Below are 18,276 nucleotides of genomic sequence, written 5' to 3'. Positions count from 1 at the left end.
GTGAGAATTGAGATAATTTATATAAAATTCTTTTAATTGACCAATAAATCATTATATGTACTTTACAGAGTACAATGTAATATTTTGATATATATTTACTGCTAGGAGCCACAGCAAAAGTATTGATACATGGTACCTTTGGTTTAGGTGACTGCCAGCTAGCCATTGAGATGACGGGACTCATGTTACTCATGTAATGGGAGAGTTCCCATTGGTTGGGGAAGGATAGTAGGAGGGAACTTCCGGGGGAGGTCCAGGCGCCTGGTTCCGGTGGAGACACGTGGGTCAACCGGCTTGCTAGCAGGGCGCACACGGGACGCTGGCGGCTTTTTTAAATAAAGCTTTGTTTCCCGCTTGAGCGGCTTGTGTTTTTGTGCCCAGCCGAGTTGCGGCATTTACATTGTACCCTAGATAAATCAAGCAAATTAGTATTCCTGTCACCTCACATAATTACTATTTTGTGTGTGTGTTATGAGAACATTTAAAATCTATTCTTTGCAGGGGGTGGGGTGCTGGGGTTGTGGTTCAGTAATAGAGCGTGCATCATGAATGTGTGAGGTACTGGGTTTGATGCTCAACACCACATAAAAATAAAGGTATTGTGTCCGTCTACAACTAAAAAATATATATATATATATTTTAAAAAATCTATTCTTTACTAGGTATGGTAGTGCATACCTAGGTATTCAGCTATTCAGGAGGCTGAGGCAGGGGATTCTAAAGTTCAAGGCCATCTGTGGCAACTTAAGGAGACTCCATCTCAAAATGAAATACAAAAAGGGCTAGGAGTGTAATTCAGTGGTAACAGCACCCCTGGTTTCAAACCCCAGCACTACAAATAAACAAAAAATCTGGTTAGCAATTTGGAAATATACAATACATTGTTATTAGTTACAATAACTACTTTGCTTAGTAAATGTCCAAAATTATTATTATTCTCTAATTGAAAATTTGTACCTTTAGTCAGCATCTTCCCTTTATCTATCTACTCCTTCTCACAGTTTCTGGTAACCACCATTCTACTCCTGTATTGAGTTCCATTGTTTAGATTCCACATACATGTGAGATCATGTGTTGTCTTTCTGTGCCTGCCTTATTCATTTAGCATAAGTGTCCTCATATTCATCTATATTTTTGCAAATGACAGGATTTCATCTCTCCTAAGGCTGGATAGTATTCCATTGTGTATATGTGCCACATTTTCTTTATCCATTTATCCATTAATGTACAATTAGGTTGCTTCCATGTCTTAGCTCATATTAAGCTCTTAGTATACTGCTTGACAGTGAGTTAAGGCTCAGTAAATAAAAATGGTTTCCATAATTTCTTTCAGATATCTAAGTGTTACTTTCTTTATTAAAAAAATATTTTTAGTTGTAGATAGACACAATACCTTTATTTTTTTTTTTATGTGATGCTAAGGATCGAACCCAGTGCCTCACACATGCTAGGCAAGCTCTCTACTAGAAGCCACAACCCCAGCCCAAAGCGTTACTTTTCTTTAAGCTTCATTCCTGAACCACATGAGGATTCATTCGTAAATTAATCTCTCACAGTTTGCTGTGAGAGTAAGTCTTCCTCAAATACTATTGTACTTCAAGTTATTTGCTGTGGTATGTTTATATTACAGCTTGTTTACAAGGTAAAATCAAATGATATATTGGAGAAACTAGCTTTGAGTTCTGTGGATACCAGTGAGCAGGCTAAATGGCAGCAACTTGTAGATGAAGCTAAGGAAAATCTACACAAAATCCAGGTATGCTTCACCAGCTATTTCCTAGAGTACTCAAGCTGATGTGCTGATCAACAACATTAGGTCTCCTCACTATGTCTTACTATTTGTGAAACAGGATGATGAATTTGTAGTGAATTATTGCCTGAAGGCCCAGTGGATAACCTATGAAACAACTCAGGAAATGCTCAATTATGCTAAAGCCAGGGTAAGTTGGTTTCTGTCTGAATTCCTTTCTTTTTTATTTTTTTCTTTATTTTTCTTTCTTCTACCACCTCATATTCATATACATTATTTGTGCTTCCATTTTATTCTCTGTGTGATATTTTTAAAAATTTTATTATAATTTCATTGATAACATTTGCATATCATACAATTTACCCATTTAAAGTCAAGTGGTTTTTAGTATACTTACTGAATTGTGCATCTATCACCACAATCTTTTTAGGGGGGACAGGAGCATTGGGGAATTATTGAACCCAGAGGTAGTTTACCAGTGAGCTATATCCCCCATTCCCAACCCATTTTTATTTTTCATTTTGAAACAGTCTCACTAAGTTTCTGAGGGTGTTGCTGAGTTGCATAGGCTAGCCTCAAAACTTGTAGTCCTCCTGCCTCAGCCTCCCCAATTACTAGGATTACAGATTTGTACCACTCTGCCCTGCTCACCATGATCATTTCTAGAACTTTTTCATTGTCCCAGAAAGAAACCCTATACTCATTACATTTACTTCCAGTTTTTCTCAACTCCCAACCTAGGCAAACTTCCTGTCTCTATTAGTTGTGCCTATTCTGGACATTTCAAATAAATGGAATCATAATATGTATCATTGTTGTCCAGCTTCTTTAATTTAGCATATTTTCTGGATTTATTCATGTTGAAACAAGGGCCAATGGTATGTTTCTTTTTTATTGCCAAATAATACTTCATTGTATTTGAACAGAGCACATTTTGCTTTGTTTATTCATTGATGTACATTTGGGTTTCTTCCACATTTTTTTGCTGTTGTGAATAACTGCTATAAATATGGTTTTACAAATAACTGTTCAAGTCCCTGCTTTGAGTTTTTTTTTTTTTTTTTTTTTGAGCATGTACCTACAAGTGCAATTGCTGGAATCATATGTTAATTCTGTTTTTATTTTTTTGAGGAATGCCATATTGTTTTCCATGGTAGCTGCACCAGTTTACATTCCCACTGACAGCATACAAGGAACACATTTTTTCTATGTCCTTCCCAATACTCATTATTTTCTGTTTGTTTGCTTTTTGTTTTGATGCTGGCTATCCTAACAGGTATGAAGTAGAGAGTAATTTTTATAATGTTTGTGCATGTTAGTTTATCTTATGCACAAATAAGTAATTTTGAAAAAAAAAATTTTTATCCTTTAGGCATTTGTAATTTTTTTTTTTTCCTATTTCAAATAATGCCATTTTTGAAGTAAATTGTTCCTCTCAGAGACCTATAAGAATGACTGTTATTCTAGCTGACATACTCCTTAAAATGAAAGTATAACATATGGGCAAAATCTTCTGGGCTGTTCCTATGTAATGCATTGTTTTTTTAAAAAGTATTTTTATTTATTGTTCAGACTTAACGTAATTTGTTTTCAAAGATATTATTTTTTATCAATTCACAGAAAATCCATCCTCTTTTATGAAATACCTAATATAGTAGATGTTCTGTTTTTTATTTTTCATTCTTAGCTTTTGAAGAAAGAAGATAAAATTGTTCCTGCCAATTCTGATGGCTTGATAGAGGTAATTACAATTACATTAGATTGATAGATTAATTTGGGGGTGAATGTGCTGTCACAATGTTTTCCTTTCACGATAGTTTTGTATTTCTTTAAGAGCAAGTTATCATTTTAATACCTCAGCTTTGCTTGGGCATGGTGGTGCACACCTGTAATCTCAGCTATTTAGAAGGCAAAAGGAGGAGAATTACAAGTTTGTCAGCCTGGGCAACTTAGTGAGACCCTGTCTCAAAATAAAAAATGGACTGGGGATGTAGCCCAGTGATAGAGTGCCCCGCTTCAATCCTTGGTACTACAAAAACAAAACCCTAGCTCCCTTTTCTACAAAATGGGAACATAAATAGTGTTTGCTTTATAGAGCCCTTCTGAGGTCAATGGAAATAGTTTCTATAAACTATTTTGCAGAGTACCTGTTTTCTGCTAAACTCAAATAAATGTAAACCATAATGATTATTATGATGGTGCCAAAATACATGGGTGTGTGCACATGAGGAGTACATTTAGATTCTCAAAGTAAATGTTCAGTATAATCCAGCCTAGTTTTACTAGGATCGACTCGGCACCTTGCCCATACTAGCACCTTGCACATGTGTATAAATCATAGAGGAAACTGATTTTGAAGGGCACTATGATTAATGTGCATAGTAGGCCTGTGTAATCAAATGTGATGGATGATATTTTCATCATTCTATTTTGTGTATGTGTTATGTAAAGGCAGTAGGAATAGGAATGGACCTGTAATGTGGAATAAAATGAGGGTGCATATAAGACTTATGAATTAGAAGGACCCTAATTTTTAATTTTTTTTTTTGTGTGTGTGTGTTGTGTGTGTGTGTGGTACTGAGGATTAAACCCAAATAGTTTTTATTTCAATACATTGCCTATAACATTCAGTTTATCAAGGTATTTTTTCATTAGGTACTAAGGGCTCATGCAAAGTTGACTACTTTTTATGGAGCATTTGGACCAGAAAAATTCAGGTGTGTATCCCATTTTTAGATTATGAATTAATTATAAAGTTGGAATGTCATGAAAATATAGTATTTGTTTGGATAAATTTGTGCTAACTGGTGAAGGAGGAGCCAGGATATTCACATGATGGAAAATATATCTTTTTTTGTTTGTTTTAATTAGTTACACATAACAGTACAATGACCTTGACATATCATACATTTGAATCAGATGAAAATATATCTTTATGGCAAAAAAAAAATAGGCTTAACAACCTTGCTGTCATTTTTTTAGTAGAAATCTTTACAACTTTGCTTATTCTCATTTTCTTACAATATTGTCTAACAGTTCACTTCTCTTAATTGTTAATTTACCCTGCTAAGGCAAATGTATAGGCTTTTAATTTGTCCTCCAGATATATTCATTCTGATAAATGGAGAGGAGATGCCCATTTTCTCATTCATTGAGACTTTGTCATAAAATTTTATTTTTATTAATCTGATTGTGAAAAATGTATTGCAAAAATAGTTGCTGCATTGCTTTGGCTTTGATCTTTTTTTTTTTTTTTTTTTTTTTGTACTGGGTTTTGAATTCAGGGGCACACTATCCCTGAGCTACATCCCCAGCCCTAGATCTCGCTAAGTTACCTAGGGCCTCATTAAGTTGCTGAGGTTGGCTTTCACCTTGTGACCCTCCTGCCTCACCCTCCCAAGTCTCTGAGATTTGCAGGCATGTACCACTGTACCTGGCTTGATTCTTTTTTTTTTTTTTTTTTTAAGAATTTATTTTTTTTAAAGAGGGAGAGAGAGAGAGAGAACTTTAATATTTATTTTTCAGTATTTGGCGGACACAGCATCTTTGTCTGTATGTGGTGCTGAGGATCGAACCCGGGCCGCACGCATGCGAGGCGAGCGCGCTACCGCTTGAGCCACATCCCCAGCCCCTGGCTTGATTCTTAATTTTGACTGAGCTAAGTATTCCTTTTTTTTTTTTTTTTTTTTTTTTTACATCTTTGGTTCCTATTTCTCTTGGGGTTTTGTTCTTTGTAAATTGATTTGTATAAGAGTATTTCAAATTTTGCCTCCTTGGGCATTTTTCTTTTTGTCTTGTTTTGTGCTGAGGATCGACTCAGCACCTTGCACAGTGAGTACTCTACTACTGAGCCACAACCCCAGCCCTTTTATTATGTTTTTTAATATAAATTTTGCATATTTTTTGTTAATGTTATTCAGATTTTTTACCATGTTTCCCATAATTGTAAATGGGGGGTTTTCCTTCATCATTTTTTTTGAGGCTTTTAAGCATTTTATGTTCATCTCAAATGAAAATAGCACCATTCTCTGAAATTTCAGCATATTATAGAATACTTCCTAAATTTGATTTATCTTTTTCCCCACAATTTTTATTGGTGCATTATAGATGTACATACCAATGGAATTTGTTGTTGTTACATATTCATACATGCCCACAATATACACTGTAAAAATATAATTTGCCCAATATCACTTCCCAGCACTTCCTTCCCTTCCTCCCTGTCTCTCACCCCTTGGTCCCTTTCCTCCACTGATCTTCCTTTGATTTTCATGAGACACGTCCACATCGTTCTTTTTCTTTTTCCTTTCTAGCTTCCTGCACATGAGAGAAAACATAACCCTTAACCCTCTGAGTTTGACATATTTTTCTCAACATAGTGGTCTCTAGTTCCATCCATTTTCCTGAAAATGACATAATTTCATTTTTCTTTATGGTTGAATAAAATGCCACTGTATGTATATATATATATATATATATATATATATATGTATGTATGTATATGTGTGTGTGTGTATGTGTATATATATATATATACCACATTTTCTCAATCTGTTTAATCTGTCAATGGACACTTAGGCTGGGTCTATAATTTGGCTGCTGTGGGGCTGGTGTTGTGGTTCAGAGGTAGAGTGCTCGCCTAGTGTGCTTGCCTAGCATGCGTGAGGCACTGGATTCAATCCTCAGCACCAAATAAAAGTAAAATAGAGATATTGTGTCCACCTATAACTAAAAAATAAATATTAAAAAAAAGAGAAGTGTAGACTAATTAAAAAAAATGTGGCTGCTGTGAATTGTGCTATTAACATGGGTATGCATACGTTGAAGCAGAGACCCCACCCAGAAAACCCCTTGCTGTAATTAAGCTTCTCCTCTCATCAGAAAGATTTTTACAGGATGTGACTCAAGTGGTGGCGTGCTCACCTGGTATGCATGCCGCCCGGGTTCGATCCTCAGCACAACATACAAGTAAAGATGTTGTGTCCGCCGAGAACTAAAAAATAAATATTTTTTAAAAAAGATTAAAAAAAAAAGATTTTTACAAAGAGTGTCATAAGGCAGAATGTCTGCAGAAGGCACTGTGATTGGAAGCTTCCTCTTTCTTGTAAATGCCAGGTTTACACACAAAAGATGTGATCCAATAGACTCTGCAAGCTTGTTGTACAAAAAGATATCATCTGTTTTCTTGGTAAAAACTTGTGAAACCTGTGTCTGGTCTGGAGGATGGAATTAAAAGCACTTTTCACATGAACCTCCAATCCCCCCTCCTGCTTCTGAGTATAAAGTTCAAAAAATTCCCCAAATCTCTGTCCAGAGAACGTTTCAGACATGAACCACATGGTAGACTGGCCAGCTACAGCCAATAAACTGCTTCCTGAAAATTCCTAGGGTGTCCAGCCTCTTCTGTCCCACTTCATGTCACTTCATGTATGATGGCTTTTTCAGTGTAAGTTCTAAGGCGTGGTCGTATGGTGGATTGATGCCTAGTCTCCATACTGATTTCCATAGTGGTTGTCCTAATTTATAATCCCACCAACAGTTCAAAAGTATTCCTTTTTCTCCATATCCCCTCCTTATTTGTGTCATTATTTATATTCTTCATGACTGCCATTCTGACTGGTATGAGATAAAATCTCAGTGTAGTTTTGATTTGCATTTCCCTAATTGCTAATGATGGCCATTTGTATTTCTTTCTTTTTTCTTTTTTTTTTCTTTTAGTTGTAGATGGACACAATATCTTTATTTTTATTTATGTATTTTTATGTGGTGCTGAGTATTGAACCCAGGGCCTCACGCATACGAGGCAAGCGTTCTACCTCTGACCCACAGTTCCAGCCCCACCCATTTGTATTTCTTCTTTTGAAAAGTTTTAAATCATTTGTCCATTTATTAATTGGGTTATTTGGTTTTTGGAGTGTAGGGTTTTGAGTTCTTTATATATACTAGGTATTAATCCTCTGTCAGAAGAGTAGCTAGCAAAAATTTTCTCCCATTCTGTAAGTTCTCTCTTCACATTTCTAATTGTTTCCTTTGCTGTGTAGAAGCTTTATAATTTGATGCCATCCCCTTTATTAACTCTTGACATTATTTCCTGATCTTAGGGATTCTTTTGAAAACGCCATTGCATGTATACTGGAATGTTGATCCTATATTTTCTTCTAGGAGTTGCATATTTCTGTTCTAATTCCAAGGTCTTTGATCCATTTTTAGTTGACTTGAGTAGGGTGAGTGTTAAGGTCTAGTCTCATTCTTCTACATATGGATAACCAGTTTTCCCAACACCATTTTTTAAAAGGCCCTGTTCTCCAGTGTATTTTTTGGGTGCTTTTGTCAAGGATCAGATGCCTCTATCTGTGTGGGTTTGTCTCTGGGATCTATTCTGTACCACTGGTCTAAGTGTCTGTTTTTAATGCCAGTACCATGCAGTTCTTGTTACTATAAATCTGTATTATAATTTGAAGTCAGGTATTATGATGCCTCCAGCATTGTTTTTTTGGCTTAGAATTGCTTTTACTATTTTGGTTCTTTTATTCTTCCAAATGAATTTTAGGATTTTGCTAGTCTGTGACAAATGTCATTGGTATTTTGGTGGGGAATACATTGAATCTATATATTGCTTTTGGTAATGTGGTCATTTTAACTATTAATTCTGCCTTTCCGAGAGCTTGGGAAGTCTTTCCATCTTGTAGAGTCTTAATTCAGTTTCTTTCTTCAGTGTTCTATAGTTTTCACTGTAGAGGTTTTTCACTTCTCGGTTGATTTATTCCTAGGTTTGTTGTTGTTGTTGTTTTGAGGTTATTGTGAATGGAATTGGTTTCCCGATTTTTTTTCTCAGCAGATTTATTGTTGCTATATAGGAAAACTGTTGGTTTTTGTGTGTTGATTTTGTCACTTGCTACTTTGCTAAATTTAAATTTGTTTATTAGCTCTAGCACCATTTTGGTGGTATTTTTTTTTTTATTTCTAGGTATAGGATCATATCATTTGCAAGCAGTGAGAATTTGACTTCTTTTTCTTTCTATTTTTACCCCTTTTATTTCCTTCTCTTGCCTAATTCTTCATGATTTTTTAAACACTGTAGAGAGCTATAGATTTTTTTTTTTTGAAGTTTGGTGCATTTCATTCATAAGATTTTTTTTTTCTTTTTTTTTTTATTGGTTGTTCATAACATTACAAAGCTCTTGACATATCACATTTCATACATTAGATTGAAGTGGGTTATGAACTCACAATTTTACCCCAAATGCAGATTGCAGAATCACGTCGGTTACACATCCACAATTTTACATAATGCCCAATTAGTAATTGTTGTATTCTGCTACCTTTCCTATCCCCTACTATCCCCCCTCCCCTCCCCTCCCATTTTCTCTCTCTACCCCATCTACTGTAATTCATTTCTCTCCTTGTTTATTTTCCCATTCCCCTCACAACCTCTTATATGTAATTTTGTATAGCAATGAGGGTCTCCCTTCATTTCCATGCAATTTCCCTTTTCTCTCCCTTTCCCTCCCATCTCATGTCTCTGTTTAATGTTAATCTTTTCTTCCTGCTCTTCCTCCCTGCTGTGTTCATAGTTGCTCCTATTATATCAAAGAAGACATTTGGTATTTGTTTTTTAGGGATTGGCTAGCTTCACTAAGCATAATCTGCTCTAATGCCATCCATTTCCCTGCAGATTCCATGATTTTGTCATTTTTTAGTGCTGCGTAATATTCCATGGTGTATAAATGCCACATTTTTTTATCCATTCATCTATTGAAGGGCATCTGGGTTGGTTCCACAGTCTAGCTATTGTGAATTGTGCTGCTATGAACATCGATGTGGCAGTATCTCTGTAGCATGCTCTTTTAAGGTCTTCAGGGAATAGTCCAAGAAGGGCAATAGCAGGGTCAAATGGTGGTTCCATTCCCAGCTTTCCCAGGAATCTCCATACTGCTTTCCAAATTGGCTGCACCAATTTGCAGTCCCACCAGCAATGTACAAGTGTACCCTTTTCTCCACATCCTCGCCAGCACTTGTTATTGTTTGACTTCATAGTGGCTGCCAATCTTACTGGAGTGAGATGGTATCTTAGGGTGGTTTTGATTTGCATTTCTCTGACTGCTAGAGATGGTGAGCATTTTTTCATGTAGAGAGCTGTAGATTTTTTTAAAATAAACTACTTTATTGAATTCCTTTATTATTCAAACTAATAATTCAATCAGTTGGTCCTATTTTTCCTGGTGTGTAATTACACATTCAAATATTAATAGTTTTGCCTCATAAGTTCTGATTTCCTTTTTTCCTTGCCCAGTTTCATTGGCTGGTATTACCTGAACCTTTCTAAATAATTAGTTAATAGATATCTTTTTATTCCTGACTTTAACAAAAATTGTTCCTTTTTATCATCTGAGCATGGGACAAGCTTTTGGGGGGATTTTATTTGTCATTATATCATCTCGAGGAAATATTTATCATCTATATCTGAATTTTAATCAGAACTATATTGTTATTGCATCATTATTAGTTATAAGACTGGAAATAATCTCAATATTCAACTCTGGGAGCTTAGGGAAATAGATAATAGTATATTCATGCCATGGAATGCTGTGTGGTCCTTAAAGAAAAATTGTTTATGTATACTGATTTAGTATGTGCACCAAGATGATAATAATTTTAATGTTCATATAGCATATAAAAATTTATTCACTTAAGAGTTAAAATAGTTGTTAATGTATATAGTGATTATCTGAGGAACCCTACCAGAAAGCTAAGCCTCTGGGGAAGATGACAGAAATTCTTTAGATCTGGAAAGAAAGAGACTTATTTTTCAATGTGGAATCTTTGGAATTGTTTTCATTTTTTGCTTTATGAGGATATCCACTTACAAGATAAAACCTTGATTAATTTTATAAACTGTTAACTGTGTTTTTCCCTTTAACTTCCCAGTGGTAGTTCTTGGATTGAATTTCTGAATAATGAAGATGATCTTAAAGACATATTTTTACAGCTAAGAGAAGGAAACCTTGTCTGTGCACAGTATCTTTGGCTTCGACATCAGGTAATACATTTTGTGTTTTATTTTCCTAATAGCTTTCCAGTTTCTAACATGGGTTATTGACTCAGTGTTGGAAGCTAACAGGGCAACCAACACATGTAACTGGGCAATAGAAAGTTTTCAGATTGATAAGGTGTGACCTTTCCTAGGGAAAATAATCCTCTGACAATATTAAATCAGAGGAAGTGCTATGAAGATATCATAGAACCTGATTTTATCTCATCAGAATTTAATTGATTCCAAATCTTAGTTTATTAGACAACATTTTATTAACTGGTTAATTGATGGGCTCTGAATGATATGAGGATAGAAAGGATGTTCCTGCTGCAATTCAGATCGTGGTATAGGAGTTGCCTGTTAAAAGTATTTATCGAAAGGCCAAGTGCGCTCGCATGCCTCTGTAGTCCCATGTATTTAAGAACCTAAGAGAGGAGGCTTGTCTGAGCTCAGGAATTTAGGGCCAGCCTAGGCAGCATGATGAGACCCCATCTCTTTAATTCCTTAATCAATTAATTAATTTTTAAAAAATCATTCATCCAAATCCCTGAATGTTGGCCAATATTAATATCTAATGTTAGGTTCAGAAAATATCTCAGTGTTTGTGGACACATTATCTGTTAGTATTTGTACTGTCACCTCCAACTATGTTTTCCTCTGCAGCACCTTTGTTGGTTCCGGTTTCTATCTGGCAGTCACTGATATGAGAGTTCAAGGGATTGTGACCCCTAACTTGAATCATTTGCATAGAGTAAATCACCTAGTAAATAATGTTCATATTAAGTCAATAAAATATTCCTTGAGATGACTTCCTAAAATGGTCTTTGCTTTTTGGGAAGTTGTCAGTTAAAATTGTAAGCTAAATCTTAATTCTCACTCTGCATGATTTAGGCAAATTTCAAAAGCAGATTTGATGTGAAGATGCTTGAGAACTTGCTCAACTCAATTTCCACACCAGTCTCTTTGCAAAAACTTTGTCCATGGCTTAAAAATGATGTGATCCCTTTTGTGAGAAGGACTGTTCCTGAAGGACAGGTGAGTTTCCTCCAGTATTTCCACTCCTCGTGATTCAATTTTATTATTTTTTCATTAGGTATTTGAAGTCATGTTAACACAAGTTAGTTCTTTTAAGTATCTCTTTTAAAAGATTATCCTTGGGGGGCTGGGGATGTGGCTCAAGCGGTAGCACGCTCGCCTGGCATGCGTGCGGCCCGGGTTCGATCCTCAACACCACATACCAACAAAGATGTTGTGTCCGCCGAGAACTAAAAAATAAATATTAAAAAAATATTAAAAAAAAAAAAATAAAAGATTATCCTTGGGCCGGAGGTATAATTCAATGGTATGCCACTTACCTAGGATGTATAAGGCCCTGGGTTTGATTCCCAATGCTACAAAAAATAAATTAACAAATAATAATTTAGGAATGATGAACATAGAGGATTTTCATTATTTTATTGATTACCTATTGAGAATTTTACTTTTAAATGACATATCTGTTTCAGAAAATTCTCGCAAAATGGTTAGAACAAGCAGCCAGGAACCTTGAATTAACTGATAAGGTAAAACCAGTACAATTAACATGAAAAAAACATTTTGTACATTCCCAATAGCATAAACTCTGTTCCTAATGCTCCATAATATTTTTTAAAGGCAAACTGGCCAGAAAATGGATTTCAACTTGCAGAGGTGTTTTTCACAGCAGAAAAAACAGATGAATTGGGATTGGCATCCTCCTGGCATTGGATTTCCTTGGTATGATGTACAGAATGGATTTTTAGTCATGAAATACTCCATTATACATTTATGTATATTGTAATTTGTTAAAGAAATGAATTTTGTCAAAACCCTTCCAATATTAAAGAGCATAAATATTATCCGTTTTCTTTAATTTTTCTGTTTTTATATGCCTTTTTTTGTTTTTTTATTGGAACTAGGAATTGAACCTAGGGGTGCTTTACCACTGACCCACATCCCAGCCCTTTTTATTTTTTATCTTGAGACAGGGTCTCACTAAATTGCTTCTGTGTTGAACCAACAAAAGAGAAAGCAATATAAAAACATTCTACTAAGTAGTATAACTGGGATTTTCTGCATTAGGATTTCATTTTCAAAGACTGCAACAATCAGGTCTGCCTCTTTGATTTCAACTAGTAAGCTGATTGCATTTCTTAGATAATCCAACAGGATTATGGCTAAAATATCATTGATTTTTTTTTCTTTTTTAAGATTAAATTATGAAAACTATGGAACTAACAGTCTCAGCAGTGAACTTCAGGTGCCTTGCCTAACATGTGCAAGGCCCTGGCTTTGATCCCCAACATTCAAGTATATATGCGTGTGTGGGGGGGTGTGCACAAGCACTGTTAGAGGGAGAGCTAAGATCAGGAAGGTTGGTACTATTTTTGAGGTAAATAAAGTAAATTTATTGTTTGGCTCCTGGATTTCTTAAAGTTCATTTGTTATCCCCTTGAGGTTTCTAAAACTAGAATGCATTTATTATATTGAGAAGAAATATACATTCTTATATTTTTAAAATTTTGTGAGAAGTACCATAATTTAGCTTATAAATTCATGTGTAAGAAAGACATAATATAATCTCACCTCTGAAGCATTAAGTATTTTAGTACCAGAAAAATGTGACTTTTAAAATATATATTATGAAGTCACATTATTTCTTAAGTTTCAGTTACAAAGATAATAATATTTAAATTTCATGACCCCAAGATAATCAATTTCCTCCTACTTTTTAATATAGGTGCTATTAATTGTATCTACTGATTATGCTCTCTAAAAATAGATATTTTTTTTCTGTAACACTCAAGTAGTCTGTTGATATTCACTTTGAAATATATTTTTTTCATACAAGAACTTTTTTGTCTTGATCTAAAAAATACTACTTTATCTTTTCCCTGTTAGTTGCTTCTTATCAATAAAAATCTGTTCCTGGGCTGGGGGAATATCTCAGTGGTAGAGCACTTACCCAGCATGTGTGAGGTTCGATCCTCAGCACCACATGGAGATAGATGAATAAAATAAAAGTATTGTGTCCATCTACAAAAAAATAAATAAATAGTTTAAAAAATCTTGTTCCTTGCATGTAGCTTTTTAGAAAATGTTATAGCTTTGTATTGTGTCATGATCTATATAATATATATATATATATATATATATAAGTCATTGAGTATCATCAGGATGATATTTGTGTACCCAATTATATTTGGGTTCTGAAAGAAAATGTGTACCAATATTGCTATTTTTCTGTTTTAAATTTCTTTCCAATTCTGATCTATGTTAATGTGTACTAGATGATTTCAGTTAAAATTCTACAAAATTTAAAGCATAAGTTGCTTCAAACCTACAGGTTTCCTCTTACGTACATAATCATTATTTTCTTTGAAATAAGTTTGACTGTTTCCGTCTCACATTTTACCTCTGTGTCTGTAACAGTTTAAATGCTTTTGTTTTAGAAGGACTATCAAAACACGGAGGAAGTAGGTCAGTTACGTATGTTGGTAAACAACTTGCAAGAATTGATCACGTTGCATAGGAAATATAACTGCAGATTGTCCCTCTCTGATTTTGAGAAGGTAAAATTTGAGGCTTATGCACACTGTTTTGTTTGTTGTATCCAGTTATGGCTAGATTCTGCGTTTATGCCATCTTTCTTGTCTACTATCCAGGAAAATGGAACCACCATAGTATTCCGAATGTTTGACAGAGTGTTGGCCCCGGAACTTATTCCCTCTGTCTTAGAGAAGAGTATAAGAGTTTACATGCAGGAACATGACTTGCAAGAGGAGGAACTTCTCTTGTTGTACATAGAGGTAATATTTCCATTATATCTGCTCTTATTTAAGGGGTCTGTGCTGTGTATCATTGTATTAAATGTTGAACTTTTTAAGGAATGTCATGCTTTACCATTGGGACTTATGACACATTTTATTTCAATTGCTTTTGTTGTATGTGGTACTGGGGATGTAATTGTGAACCATGTCCCAGCCCTTTTATATTTTTTATTTTGAGACAGGATCTCAACAAGTTGCCCAGGCACTCCTTAAACTTGAAATCCTTCTGTCCCAATCTCCTGAGATGCTGGTATATAGATGTGCGTTACCGAAGAGCATATTGTATTAGTTAAGAACATGGATTAATTCTATTACTGACTGAGGGCCTTAAGTGAAAGGGAATAACATGAACTAGTCACAGTAGCTGGTAGTCCTAGCTGCTGGGGAGGCTGAGTTGGGAGGATCATTTTGAGACCATGAGTTTGAGAGTACCCTGGGCAAGATAGTGAGACCTCATCTCAAAAAATTAAATTAAAAAAAAAAATCTCAAAATAATAGGAATTTCTCCAAAGGGCTATTGTGAAATAATAGGGCATAATCTCAATAAATATAATGGTTTTTTTTATGTTTTTGTTTTTGTGGTTTTGGTCCTGGAAATTGAACATAAGGCCTTGAACATGCTAAGTGTGTGCTCTACTCTGACCTATATTTGTAGCCTAGCAATTATGTACTATAATGATCTAATTTGAAGATCCTTTAATAATGTTTCCTTCTGCCCAGCAACTAAGGAGACTGAGATAGGAGGATTGAAAATTTGAGCTAGTTTGGGCATCTTAACTCTGCAGACCCTGTCTCAAAACATAAAAAGGGCTGTGGATATACCTCAGGGCTAGAACCCCGTTCAATCCCCAGCCACCACCACTCCCTCCCCAAAAAGGATGTTTTCTTTCTTCCTGTCACACAGAAACCCATTATTTTCTGCAGTTACCATGCACCAATAATTCTAATTTATAAAAGAATGTTTTTTAAATTTTCTGTTATATACCACTGACAGCTAAAGTTTTGATAATTTTGTAATATTTTACTATTGTTCCACATTTGTGGCTAATTAGAATTTTGGGTTTCTTTTTCCTTTTATGCTTCCATAAAGGCCTTTTATCTATCTTTGTATACTCTTTTTTTAAGTGATAGCTTTTATTTATTTATTTATTTTTATTTATTGGTACTAGAGATTGAACCTAGGGGTGCTTTACCACAGAACTACATCCCCATCCATTTTTAATTTTAATATAGCTAAGTTGCCCAAGCTGGCCCAAACTTGCATTCCTCCTGCCTCAGCATTCTGAGTAGCTGGGATTAAAGCCCCACACCCCTGTACCCAGCTGAGAGTTTTTAATTTTTGATAAACATGCATGTTTATCCCTTCCTAGGATTTACTGAAAAGATGTAGCTCAAAGTCCACCTCGCTTTTTGACACAGCATGGGAAGCAAAGGCCATGGCAGTGATAGGATGTTTGTCAGACACAGATGTAAGTAAACAGTGGCCACTGGATTTCTCAAGGCTTTTTTTGGATCATAAAAGTGGTGTTTGTTTAGTATGAAAAAATGTTATTTGTTTAGTATGAAAAAAGAATTTAAGAACATAAAAATCACTCATAATTCTATTTTCTTTAATTATGGAAAATAAAAAGTGAAAATTTTCTCATTTCCACCGCTCAGGAGATTTGCCATGGATAATTGAGTGTATCTGTTTTCAGGGTTTCTGTGACTATAAGTAATACTTGGCCTTTATTTTGACTTTGCAATACTGTTACCATCCAAAATACAGTATGAATAAAATCAGACATTATTTTTTAAACAGACTGCAGAGGCAGCAGAAAGACATAACTTTCAACAGATAAAATACTTTTCTGAATTTTTTCTATATAATAAGGTTGCTCTTTATGTGTGTAAATGGGAAAAAATATGTGCTCTCACAGTCAGAAGGTGAAATATTCTGGTTGATGCATGTAGTGCCATTAATTTACATGAAGTGTACCTCTGAGGGCTTGTCATTGTCCACATGTGTTCTTGCTGTAGCTTATATTTGATGCTGTGCTTAAGATAATGTATGCAGCAGTGGTTCCCTGGAGTGCAGCTGTGGAGCAGCTGGTGAAGCAACACCTGGAAATGGACCATCCCAAGTAAGGACAGCCCAACAGTGTGTGTTGTACCCTGGATAAACCTCCCATCTTGATTTGACATTCATTTATGTTTTTTATTTACTGGGCCCCAAAGTATTTCATAAAAAGCACAATTCCTGTTAATACCAGTACATTTATTTTTAGAGTCAAGTTACTACAGGAAAGTTACAAACTAATGGAAATGAAGAAACTTTTACGAGGCTATGGGATAAGAGAGGTGAATCTCTTAAACAATGAAATAATGGTGAGTATGCTAGTTAAAGACCATTTTTCCCCTTATTTTCCTGTTTCCAGAGCAACATGGGAAATTTCATGAAGGTTTTATATTCTAAGAGATTAACATAGTTAGATTCTCCTTTACGTTTCTCTATAGGTATAAGAGTATTTAGTTTAGAGTTTTAAGGACAATGATAGTAAATTAAAAAGACAGTCAAAATTTAGAGTATAAATTGTGTTTTAATGTTTCATATAGGAGTTTAGTTTTTTAGTCATCAAGCTTTGAAGTTTTGTGGACTGGAGTTGTAGCTCAGTGGTAGAGCGCTTGCCTGAGGTACTAGATTCAATCCTTAGCACCATATATAAATAAATAAAGGTGTCATGTTCAGGGCTGGGGATGTGGCTCAAGCGGTAGCGCACTCGCAGCACATACAAAGATGTTGTGTCCACCAAAAACTTAAAAAAAATATTAAAATTCTCTCTCTCTCCCCTCTCTCTCTCTCTCTCTCTCTCTCTCTCTCTCTCTCTCTTTAAAAAAAAGGTGTCGTGTTCATCTACAACTAAAAATATTAAAAGAGAGAGAGAGTGTTGAGGTTTTGGTATATTATTTTAACTTTATGGCTACTTTGCCCTCGTAAGTAGGTGATTCCTGTATTCTCTACGAGAGATCGTATATTATCTCTGTTTTTATTATCTCTGTTTCAGAGGGTAGTCAGATACATTCTCAAGCAGGATGTCCCATCTTCCTTAGAAGATGCTTTAAAGGTGGCTCAAGCGTATAGGATTTCTGATGATGAAATCTACTGTCTAAGGATTATTGACCTGATTGATAGAGAACAGGTATGAAAGTTTTATATAGTCATTTCATAGGACTTCTTTGTTAACAAAATCCTTAAAAATAGAGACTAAACTATCTGAACTAATTTTCACAAAATAAAGTTGTAATAACATGAAAACATAGGATTGTTTGAATGGCTTCTTTTTTAATGTGTGAGTTCTTTAAAAGTATTTTGTGATTAGCTAATGGATGTTTATACTCTGATGGTTAAATAAAACTTAGATACATGTTTTTTTATATATCATAGAACCCTTCAATTTCAGAATAAGGCATGGCTTTTCTTTTTCTATATCTTTTGATTTTTTGAGTGCTGGGTATTGAACCAGGCCCTCACACTTTGGAAGCCCTCTGGCCCTTCTTTAAAAATTTTTTTTTTAAATTTTTATTTTAAGATAGGGTCTTGGAAAGTTGCTTAGGGCCTCTCTAGTTGCTGAGACTAACCTTAAACTTGTGGTCTCCTGCTTCAG

General features: G+C 34.9%; 1 protein-coding gene across 1 annotated transcript in view; it reads left to right on the top strand.

The window, feature by feature from the left end:
* Kntc1 (kinetochore associated 1) overlaps positions 1-18,276 on the top strand; it is an 80,267-nt gene that overhangs the window by 20,317 nt on the left and 41,674 nt on the right. The window contains exons 16-29 of the mRNA XM_026402961.2: positions 1,631-1,756; positions 1,851-1,940; positions 3,438-3,491; positions 4,406-4,467; positions 10,679-10,790; positions 11,676-11,819; positions 12,290-12,346; positions 12,438-12,539; positions 14,255-14,374; positions 14,468-14,611; positions 16,003-16,101; positions 16,652-16,755; positions 16,900-16,999; positions 17,677-17,811. Coding sequence (XP_026258746.2) covers positions 1,631-1,756; positions 1,851-1,940; positions 3,438-3,491; positions 4,406-4,467; positions 10,679-10,790; positions 11,676-11,819; positions 12,290-12,346; positions 12,438-12,539; positions 14,255-14,374; positions 14,468-14,611; positions 16,003-16,101; positions 16,652-16,755; positions 16,900-16,999; positions 17,677-17,811 — 1,449 coding nt within the window. The remainder of the gene's footprint in view (positions 1-1,630; positions 1,757-1,850; positions 1,941-3,437; positions 3,492-4,405; positions 4,468-10,678; positions 10,791-11,675; positions 11,820-12,289; positions 12,347-12,437; positions 12,540-14,254; positions 14,375-14,467; positions 14,612-16,002; positions 16,102-16,651; positions 16,756-16,899; positions 17,000-17,676; positions 17,812-18,276) is intronic.

Source organism: Urocitellus parryii, chromosome 3 (genome assembly GCF_045843805.1).
Source record: "Urocitellus parryii isolate mUroPar1 chromosome 3, mUroPar1.hap1, whole genome shotgun sequence".
Taxonomy (NCBI): Eukaryota; Metazoa; Chordata; class Mammalia; order Rodentia; family Sciuridae; genus Urocitellus; species Urocitellus parryii.
This window is presented reverse-complemented; position numbering and strand designations above follow the sequence as displayed.